This window comes from Corvus brachyrhynchos, unplaced genomic scaffold (genome assembly GCF_000691975.1).
Source record: "Corvus brachyrhynchos isolate BGI_N302 unplaced genomic scaffold, ASM69197v1 scaffold26, whole genome shotgun sequence".
Lineage (NCBI taxonomy): Eukaryota > Metazoa > Chordata > Aves > Passeriformes > Corvidae > Corvus > Corvus brachyrhynchos.
Window position 1 is genome coordinate 4924128 of NW_008239324.1, and position 10749 is coordinate 4934876.

The 10749-nt window shown below is 53.5% G+C and overlaps 1 protein-coding gene across 11 annotated transcripts in view; it reads left to right on the forward strand.

Annotated features, from left to right (window-relative positions):
* The window catches only part of FAM65A (family with sequence similarity 65 member A), a 32162-nt gene extending 28458 nt beyond the window's left edge, over positions 1-3704 (forward strand). For 9 of the 11 annotated variants that reach the window (XM_017740887.1, XM_017740888.1, XM_017740882.1 and 6 more), the window contains 6 exons: positions 142-303; positions 441-599; positions 948-1144; positions 1252-1335; positions 1638-1728; positions 2739-3704. In XM_017740887.1, the coding sequence (XP_017596376.1) occupies positions 142-303; positions 441-599; positions 948-1144; positions 1252-1335; positions 1638-1728; positions 2739-2836 (791 nt within the window). In that variant the 3' untranslated portion in view covers positions 2837-3704. Of the gene's footprint in view, positions 120-141; positions 304-440; positions 600-947; positions 1145-1251; positions 1336-1637; positions 1729-1958; positions 2023-2738 lie in introns of those variants that run through there. The other 2 variants (XM_017740883.1, XM_017740892.1) reach the window with 2 other exon arrangements.
* Positions 3705-10749: the final 7045 nt, after the last annotated feature.

Below are 10749 nucleotides of genomic sequence, written 5' to 3' on the forward strand. Positions count from 1 at the left end.
TGTGCCCCCCTGGAGGCTGTGTGAAACCTGTGTCCACTCGTGGGCATGGCTGGGCAGTGAGGGACCATGCCAGACAGAGGGCAGGAGTCACCCGCCTGCTGCCATGGCCTTGGGGAGGTCTGACAGTGCCTGTCCCCACAGTGGTGCAGTTCTCGACACGGAAGGAGGGCGTGCTGCCCCTTTGGGACCTCTGTGTGGAAGTGCCCAATGTCTACACCTGCCCCGTGGAGCGGTTCCTGCAGGTGCTCAGTGCCCAGTATGCAGCTCCCATCAGCGAGCAGCACCCTGGTTTGGCTGATACTGGTGAGTGGGTGCCCAGGGGTGTTTGGGGAGCTGTCAGTCTCACTCAGTGACCATGACTGGGAGGATATGGGTGCCAGGAGCTCCACAGAGGGGTGACCATGGCTGCTGCACACCCTGATCCTGATTCGTTCCCACAGTGTGTGTGAAACTGGTGGAGGACGTGCTGAATCGGCGGCTGCCCCGGCGGCCCGGCAGCGCCCAGAGCGAGCAGGTCACCATCTTCCAGTACTGGAGCCATTTTGAGTCACTCGGTGCCCTGGTGCTTGACACCTACATGATGGAGCTGGCAGAGGAAGGTGGGTGTCCTCCCACCCTCCTTAAGCCCTGGGATGGGGTGCCAGAGTATCACCATAGTGACTGATCACCCTGCAGCAGTGCCATGACCATTCTGGGGCACCACCCAGAGGCTCAGCCATCCTTGAGGTGGGCAAGTCTGATCCAGAGTGCAGCCCAGTCCCATGCTGCCTTCCCATATCCTTGCTGTAGGTCCCCAGTGTCTTGGGGAGCAACTCCATGCATTGGCACCCTGCGTGGGGCCCCCTCTGCCCAGCATGGATCCAGGGTGCCCAGGGATGGGTGGCAGGGGCGTGGGGGCAGTGCCATGTGACTCTCCACACCTTGGCTGAGCTGATGGCTTCCTGCAGCACTGCTGGCACAGAACCTCAACTCAGACGACCAGGATGTGGTGCTGCGTGCCCTGAAGCGCGTGCCCGAGGGCCGCCTGAAGAAGGAGGGACTGAAGGCACTGAGCCTGCTCCTCGTGGAGGGCAACAGCAAAGTGGTGAGCGCCGTGTCAGCCCAGCTCCGCAGCCTGGCGGAAAACCCCCGCTTCCGCCAACGGGTACGTGCTGGGCAAGCCAGGGACGAGGTGGGCTGGTGCCACAGCCCCCGGGGGGCTGCCCCCGGCTCTGCTGCGGATGGTGGCACTGACTCCCCTATCTCCCCCAGGCCCTCGTGTGCTTCCTGGAGCAGCTGGAGGATGAGGAGGTGCAGACACGTGTGGCAGGGTGTGCAGCGCTGGGCTGCTTGAAGGTGAGGGATGTGGGGAGGGGGCAGCAGGGCTGCATGTTCCAGAGGAAGAGGAAACACGTGGCTGGTGACTCTGGACACACCTGCACAGCCTCCTGCTCCTGGGAGAGAAGAGCTGGGGATGCCCCAAATGTGCTGTAGCAGCAGGCAGGGGCAGAGCAGGAAGGAAAAAGGAGGGAAGAAAGAGGATGAGGGGCTTTTCTGGACCATGGGGCTGCAATGCCCTGTACTGCCTTCCCCATCTGACTGTGTTCCTGCTCCACCCCTGACACTCAAACCTCCTCTCCTTGTCCCTTCTCCTGCAGGCCAAGGAGAGCATCGAGCAGCTGGTTTACCTGTGCCAAACCGACAAAGAGCCTGTGCGGGAGGCAGCCAAGCAGAGCCTGATGCTGTGCGGTGAGTGTCCCACTGCTTCTCTGCTTGCTCCTCACCCACAGCATCCCAAGTGGCATCTCCTGGTGCCAGCAGTGCCCATGGGAGATGGGGCTCTGTGGCTGGTCCCTGCCTACCCCACGCACTCTGGTTCATCATGCTCCAAGCTCTGCCAGGCAAGAGCAAGCTGGCAGTGAGGGCCAGGCATCCTGTAGCCACAGCACTAAGCCTGGTTGTTATTTATTATTTGCTAGATGGCCCTGAGAGAACCATCTGAGTGGGTTTCTAGGCCTCCAGATCGCGGCAGCTGCTGCACAGGTTGGGACACGTGAGCTGTCCTTGTCCCCCTTGTCCCTGCTCCGGCCGCTTTGCTCACGAATGTCTCCGTCTTAGAGCCTGTCAGCTGTGTCACGTTTTGGAGTCTGTGTGTCTTGGTTGTTGATAGTGCACATCCCACTGGCACCCTGACACATGTAGATGCCTTGTGTCCTATGTCCCAGCAGATTGTCCATGTCACCACCTCTTGCTGGGGATGGCTGCTGCAGGCAGATTTGTGGGCAGAGCTCAGAGTGAGCCTGTAGCGTGGATGTGTGCATCCCTGTGTGTGCCTGGGGGTCCCGGGGGAGCCCTTGGGACCCCAATGCCAGTGCATGCAGATGTGCACAGCTGTTGGAACCACTGGAGCTGGCACAGCCCTGAGCAGTGGTCCCTTGGCCCCAAGTGGGGCTCTCCACAAGCCAACACTCCTGCAGCCCAAACACGGGTTATCCCTGCCCCGCGTGGGCAGCTGAGAACAGGATTTGCAGGCTCTGAATCAGGAGCTCTGGGGACTTTTTGATCCAGATCCCAGCTGGGACCTGCCCAGGGGCATGCTAAGGAGAATGAGAGGTTTCTGTGCTGTGGCCATAGCACGCAGGCTCAGCTCTGCCAGGTGTTAGGCATGCTTCCCTGGAAAGGCCAGGGTAGGTGGCCAGGGATGGGCAGGGGACAGAACTTACACAGTTTGGATCACTGACCATGGCGTTTACTTGCAGGGGAAGATGGTAAATCAGCTCACCGGCGACTGGAGGAGACCCTGGACAGCCTCCCGCGGATCTTTGCACCAGCCAGCATGGCCAGTACAGCTTTCTGAGACCCACGCACACCCACCTGCCATCTCTGAGGGCAAAGGCACCGCTGGGCCGCCCGGGCTTGCACGGACTGGGGACCCGGCAGCTCCCGCTCTCAGCACCACATCACAGTATTACCCCGCCCGCCGGCAGCTCGCCACGACTGCACACTGCCTTACGGAGCACCGCTTCCCTGTCCCTGGCCACCGGCCCCACAGGTGCCACCTCCGCACCACTGGGCAGGGGGCTCGCTGCACATCCCACCCTCTGATCGCTATTTAAAATACCCAGGGAGCCCACCCTTCCTGCCCCCCTCGCCGGCTGCAGCTGCCGGCACTGGGGCGGCGGGGAGAGGTACTGGATTTCTCTGCCTCCTCTTGCCTTCCTCTCGCTCGAGGGCACGCGCCCTGTCCCGGAAGGACCTGCACTTTGGAAACCTCGCTGTTTCTTTCCAGGAGCTGCCAGGGCCATGGGGACTGCTGCCCTCTGCCACCTGGAGTCCCCAGGACTTAAATAAAATGAAATATGAGATATTAATATATTCTGCTGGCGTTTCTTCTTTCCAGCTCCACATGCTCCTGTCCCTCCCTGGCTTGTGGCTGTAGGGAGTGTAGTGAGATGTGGCCTCAGCCCAGAGCCTTTCCTGGCCTGTTGGGAAGTGCTGTGGAGGGCAGGAGGAGGAGGAGTGATAGAGGGACGGACAGATGGATGGACAGAAGCTGCCACCTTTTTTTTGTTTGTTTTATTTTATTTTTTATTTACAGATTTTTGCAGAAAAACAAAAGCAAAAAATTCTTTTCTATAATGTCTCTATAAATCTATATATAATGTAATTACAGAGAATGACTAATTTTGATTTTAAACCAGAAATAAAAACAAACCTTTAAAGAGTGTCGGTGTCGCTGTGAGGGTGTTTCTTTGGCCCCAGTGCTCTGGGGCAGGGCAAGCTGGGTGTCAGCATAGCTGCCTGGAGGATGACAGGGGATGTAATGGGAAATAATTGTGATTTTTGGCATTTCCCTGCCCTGCAACTCAGCCAAATGTTGCCAAAATTTGGCTGCTGGGCATGGGATGCATCACCCAAGATGGTACGAGGTGGTGACACAGGATGGGGGCCACCGAAACCAGGGCTGCCCTGGGAATGGAGACAGCCCTACTGTGTGTGCAAATCCCTATGTTCCCCATCTCCAGCTGCTGTTGGTTAACTAGGCCCTGACTTCAAGTTTGGACCAGTAAGGACCCATGTCCAGCACTGGAAGCAGATTGCAGCCGGCAGCTGTGGTGGCCAAGCCATGTTCCCAAATGTCCCCGCACCGGATGGGTGTGACAGGGAATGCTAAACCACCCTGTGAGCTGCTCTGCCTCACTGGCTGTGCCTTGTCCCAGGATATCCGCTGTCCCCACCTTGCTGTGTAGGGGACACACCACTGAGCTGGAAGGGAGGCTGCTCTCTGTGTCCCCTCTTGCTGCTTGTCCCTCTTCCTGAGGGCTGGGGGTTTTTTGGAGGTTTTTGTGCCCCTCCTGTGCAGCTCCTCGGCCCTGATGAGCTGCTGGATTGTTGGAAGCTTGCTGGGAAGGAAGCACTGTTTCCTCTGGCTCTCCCAGGAACTTTGCCCTCTTGGTGGCCGTGACAGAGGCAGCAGCATGGTGGGGGCCACCTCCCTGACACTCAAAACACGATTGGTTCTCACTGCTTTGATTAAATTTCCTGAGTTCAGTGGCCTTGGCAGCATGTGGCTGGTGACACGGAGCCTTCTGCCCCACCGAGGAGGAGGCGGCATCGGGCTACAAAGTGCATGGCAGAGTGTTGGGTCTTGTGCCACCTCCAGATGGGCTGGGCAGAAAGGGGGGACCCTGGAGATTTCTGCCTGCATCATGCAGTGGGGCTGCTGCAGCCCTTGCTCCTACACCTTGCATGGTGTCACCACGGGGCTGGGGGCCCCCAGGACTGCTTCCCCTCTTTCTGTGATGTGTCTCTGTGGTTTCACTGGTGATTTTTATTTAAGCTTGTATCATTTGCCTTCCTCTTCTCAAAGCCCGCCCATCACCTTCTGCTGATTTAAATCCCTGAACATTCACTATGATGGTGCACCTGGGGAAGATTAACTCCATGCACCAGTACCTGATGGGGGCCAAGCCACTGGGAAGCAGCTCTGCAGAGAAGGACCAGGGAGTTCTGGTGGACAATAAGCTGTCCCTTAGCCAGCAGTGTGCCCTGGGAGCCAAGAAGGCCAACGGTATCCTGGGATGGATTTGGAAGAGCATTGGCAGCAGGTCAAGCGAACTGATCCTGCCCCTCCAGCCCTAGTGAGGCCACATCTGGAGTGCTGTGTCTAGTTCTGGGCTCCTCAGTACAAGAGAAACATGGAGCTCCTGCAGCAGATCCAACAGAGGGATACAAAGATGATTAAGGGACTGGAGCATCTCTCTTAGGAGGAAAGATTGAGGGAGCTGGAGCTGCTCAGCCTCAAGAAGTTATAACTGAGAGGGGACCTCATCAGTGTCTGTCAGTATCTGCAGGGAGGGTGCCAGAGGAACGATCAGGCTCTGCTCAGTGTTTTCCAGCAATAGGGCAAGATGCAATGGGCAGAAACTGATTCCCATGAAGCTCCACATGAAAATGAGGAAGAACTTCTTCCCCATGCAGGTGACCACACAAAGGAACAGGTTGCCCAGAGAGGGTGTGGAGTCTCCCTCACTGGAGGTATTAAAAAAACATCTGGACACAATTCTGTCCAATGCCCTCTAGGATGGCCCTGCTTAAGCAGAGAGGTTGGACCAGATGACCCACAGTGGTCCATTCCAACCTTACTATTCTATGATTCTTTACCCTCTGCCAGGTATTAATAGACATGGATAAGAACCCTCCTCCCAAGCCTTAATTTTCCAAGCTTAACAGTCCCAGCTCTCATGACAGCTGCTCCAATCCCTTAATCATCTTAGTGGTTGGTATGGTCCTGGGAGTAGTTTAGAGCCACAAAGATGCCCCCAAAATGCAGCAGAGGCAGAGACATCCCCCCAGTGCTGCCAGCCACTCGTGCCAGAGCAGGGGCACTGCCAGCTCCAGCGGAGCTGAGGATTTATAGTCCCCAGGTCAAGCAGGGCCTATCCATCGGTGCTTCCCAGGGTTTCTAAGCACGTCCCAGGAGGTTACAGCCTTTACTTCCTTCTTCCTCACTGTAGAAGAGCTTTTTGGGGCTGGCTCAGGCAGAATGTAGCATGTCGTGGTACATGTGATCCCATCTGGGACACCCCCTCAGCATAACCACTTTTGGATGCAGTTTTACCTTGCAGATGGGATTGCGGGAAGGGGGTAACCAGGGGACACTGCTGCATAACTTATCCCATAGCCTTCCACCTGCTTTTGGGGCTGGACAAGCCCCAGGAGGGAAGCGCAGTGCTCTTCCCAAAGCACTGCATCACACTGTCAGCTTCAGGCAGCAAGAGATGAGGGATGCGGGTCCCAGCTGGCACATGCAACTGCAGACAAAAACACCTGAGAGGTGGAAAGTGGCCCAGCCCTCTCACACGTTTGGTTTGGTTTGGTTTCTTTTCCCCTTTCAATAACTGCTGGAAATAAAACCAGCCCAGTGCCTCAGTGGCCAAAGCCATGAATTTAATTCACTCACCTACCTGGGTGTTCTCCTTGCCCTGCCAAAACCTCGTCCCCTCCCTGCAGCACAATTCCACTTTCCGAGATAAACTACACCTTGACTGTAGAGATCAGAGGAGGAAAGCAGACTTCTGTCAGGGTAAGCAGGGAGCTGCAGGCCAGGACAAAATGACTCTGCTCCTGGAATTGCAAGGCATAATCCCATTATTTATGTGGCTGTAAGAACATGTGGGAAGAAACCTCAAACAGATTAACTTAGGAATCTATCACCCAGACCCTTGCTCTGAATGGGTCTATGCTGGCATTGCCAAAGACCTCTGCCCTATGGACACCACCAGGTCACCTGGAACTGCAGGACTGCCATTTTCACAAGACTGAACTTCAAACAAAAGGTCTTGATTTTTGGATCTCTCCGCTTCATGGGTGAACTCCCTGGGAGCCACTTTCACAGCACACGGGGACAGACACAGCAGCGCAGAGCACGTTTTTCAGCAGCATTTGTTATTTCAAAGGAGACAGTGTGCCAGCACCGCGTTTGTCAGCCAAATCTGTGTCAGCACTTAAAACATCCCACTCCCGTACGGACGTGCTTGTGCTCAGCAGCTACTTGCTTTTCTTGTAGGAGCTGCAGCCCGTGGGAGGGTGTCTGTGTCACAGTTAAATTATCCATGTGTTCTGACTTGGGGAAGATGTTCCTTTTCCCCATTTACTGCTGGTTTTGCCTTTTTTTTCTTTTTATTGGAAGGGTGCATATGGATCTTGGAGCACTCTGCAGTATCGCTTTTTACCTGCCAGTCTCAAGAAAGTGTCCTGAGGAGCCCCTGAAGACCATCAGCACAATGCTCCCTCCTCTTGCACAGCATCTGGGCTGGTGCAGCTGCCCGGGTTTGACACCAGGAGCAGCCACCAGCCAGAATGACCCCAAGCAGTAGCTGCCACTTTGTGGCACATGCTCCAATCAGCCCTTGTGTTAGAAATCACTTAAATCTTGATGCCAAGTCATTTTTGGGGGGTTGTAGTTTATGACTCTCCAGTCTGAGCAGTCTTGCAGTTGGACCTCCCACCTTATCCCAGGCTTGTGTGAAATCATGTTTCCAAGGCACTCACTGGGGCACTTAGAGATGATTGGAACAGCTAAGCAGCCTGAGCTGAACTACAGTAAAGCAGCAGCCTCCTCGTGAGCACTAACACGTTCCTTGCAGGTCTGTCAGGCACATCTGTATGGGCTTGTTCTCCAAGGACCACTCCTGGGGTGACAGCTGGGGCCTTGTTTCATAGAGAGATGAAATGGTGCCTTCAAAACTTAATTTAATGCTCTCAAGCTCGACTACTGTCTTCCTTAGAGCTGAGAGGAGTGGTGACTCCTGAGGGATTGTGAAGGTGATGGAAGCACAGTTGGAATGAGAAGGGTGAGCCCACCCGAGGCCACAGCAAGGTGGTCAGAAGCTCCTTGGCTTCAGTTCTTTCCATTCTGCTCATGGGCAAGGTGTCTCTCTGGGAAAGGCCTCACTCAGGCAACTTTTCTAGAAGGAGCATCTGCCTCTAGCGGTCTATTTGGACAGGCTCAGAGGCTGATACTCAGGAGCACTCACAGATAAGCGTTCACTGAAGCTGGGGATTTGAATTCCCTGCCTATCAGCTCACAAGCGCCTCCAAGTGAGGAAAACCAGGATCAGTAGGGGAGACCCCCAGCACTCGTTGGTGGACGGTCCAGGACACTTTTGGTAGAAGTCCAGGAACAGGTGTTTGCCAGGAAAAAAACTTCTGCTTCCTAAGCAGCGACATTCCTACTAGAAAGATGCGACTGTTTGCCATAGGATGGCTCAAACAAAAGGCAGAGGGATCATTAGCATCCATTTTACACCGTGCCCTGGCTGAGTATTTAAAGCAGCACAAGAGGCAGTTTTACACACAGCCACTGCTCCTCTCCATTTTGATTCGTGCCTGAGCTAAATTTTGAGCTTAAAGCAGGATTCATGGCTACAGACGAAAGATACGCCATTCTCCCAAAAATTACAGCATGAGAATTGATGGCTTGACAGTTTAGAATATAAATGATTTTTTTAAAATTCACACTACAGAAATGTTCTGAGCAGATACTTTGTGCTGTGCTGACTTAATTTCCTTCTACACCAACTCATCTAGTGGCCAAAGGGAAGGCCATGGGTGTGTTTTTTGGTTTTTTAATTTTAGCAAAGCTTTTGATTGTCTAACAATGGACTCAAAGATCATTATGAGGTTCCTTCAATTTCAGGATATTCTCTTTTGATGATTCAAATTTCTCATGCAATGAAGACCCCGGAGCTCACGGTTGTGTCACCTCTCATAATTAATGGCCACTTTTTACCATTGCTTTGTAGATAATTTATTTCTCCTTCAGCCAAGGCTGCATCCACACAGATCGTCCCCTCTGGCCCCTCAGTAAGCTGCCAATGCCCCACTGAAACGGGCTAATGGACTTATCTTGGTGTCATGATCCTGAGAAGGAAACTTGCTCTGCGTTGTCAACAACTCCCAAAGGAGTATCGGTGCTCAGAACGCAGCCCACTGCGCTCTGCTGCTTTGCAAGGACTTGAGACAGCTTAGGCTTAGGCAGGAGAAACCCGTAAAGCCGCATCAGGGCCTGATCTCACTCTCAGCCCAACTCCCCTGGCAGAGGGACCCTTCTCTCCACAGCACAGCTCAGCAAGTCATCAGCATTATTCATACCAGGATGCAAGGGCACAGTTTACACATGCTAATGTATGCTAATGTTTTTCTGATGGGTTTGTCACTCGTTAAGCAGGCTGTGGTAAAGCTTAAGCTGTTGAACAGCTTTTACCCCAACCTGCAGTGATATCTCAAGAGGCGCAAATTTGAGGCAAGATTTTTGACATGGATTTCAACTATAACAGCCTTAAAACTCTTTAGTTCTACCACCACAGGTTTGTGTTGAGGTTTCTTTACACTTAGATTTCTCTCTGAATTCCTGGCCTTATTGTCTTCCAGGGACTGATAGGAGAGTAAAAGGAACAAAAGAACGCAGCTTCCTTCCAATGTGTCTGATTTTTGCAGTATTAATATTTTAACCCATTATTCTTGCTCCATTTCACATTACGGTAAGAAAATACCAAGAGGATGCAGAATGAGCTCATAGAATTCTCCTCTCCTCAGCTTGCCTGTCAATCAGCTCTGGGTCTGCTACAACACTGCTGGAGATGAGAAAATATGTTAAACCCAGCAGATTCAGCAACCCAGGGAACTGCAGAAAATGAAAGACAGGCAAGCCCCTCTGTATTGTCACATAAATTCATGCATCTCACCAAGGGTGCCATGGCTCTTTTCACCTTTTGGGGAAAATGTGGACATAAAACACCATGGTGTCTAATTTCTGATGGAAATCAACCTTTCTGAGTTCCCCAGAAGCTCCCTACTAAACACCTGGCAGCACATCCACCATTACTGCTGCGCAGAAGCTGACTGGAGCTGGTTTGTCCTACTCGATTATGAGCCTGGCAAGCCCAAGGTCCTTTAAAACCACCAGGGAAGCACCATCTTAAATCACAGAATTGTAGAATCCTCGGATCTCCTGAGTTGGAAGGGATCCCCAAGAACCATCAAGTCCAAAACTTGGTCATGCACAGGACATCCCCAAGAATCACACCACATGCCTGATGTTGTCCAAATGCTTCTTGAACTCTGTCAGGCCTGGTGCTGTGATCACTTCCCTGCAGAGCCTGTTTCAGTACTTGGCCACCCTCTGGGTGAAGAACCTTTTCCTAACATGCAGCCTAACTCCCCCTGACACGGTTCCATGCTGTTCCCCCAGGTTCTGTCACTGGTCACAGAGAGCAGCCATTGGTGCTGCCCCTCTGCTGCCCCTCCTGAGGAAGCTGCAGCCCACAAGGAGCTCTGCCCTCAGTATCCTCCAGGCTGAACAAGCCAAGTGCCCTCAGCCACTGCTCACATGGCTTCCCCTCTAGAGCCTAATTCCAGTCACTTGTTGGTATTTACAAAACTGCCCCATGACTTTCCTGCGGATTAATTCACGATTGTATTGACTCCTCTTCCAGCTTAAGGAAAGTTTTGGTCTTTCAGCCAGGGCAAGTCCCTCCTCAGCACGGAGGACGGACTTTCTCTGTGGCCTTTTTCTCCGGAGGAGCTCCTTTCCACGAAGCTAAGGTACAGCCTCCTGCTCTGGAAGTTTTGCTGAGGTGAAGGGGTCAGTTTTTAATAAGGCGAAGGGAGCAGTTTTAGATGAGGTGAAGCGGGCAGTTTTGGCTGAGCAGAAGGGGGCGGTTCTAGCTGAGGAGCGGCGTGTAGAGCCGGGGGTATGTGCAGTTA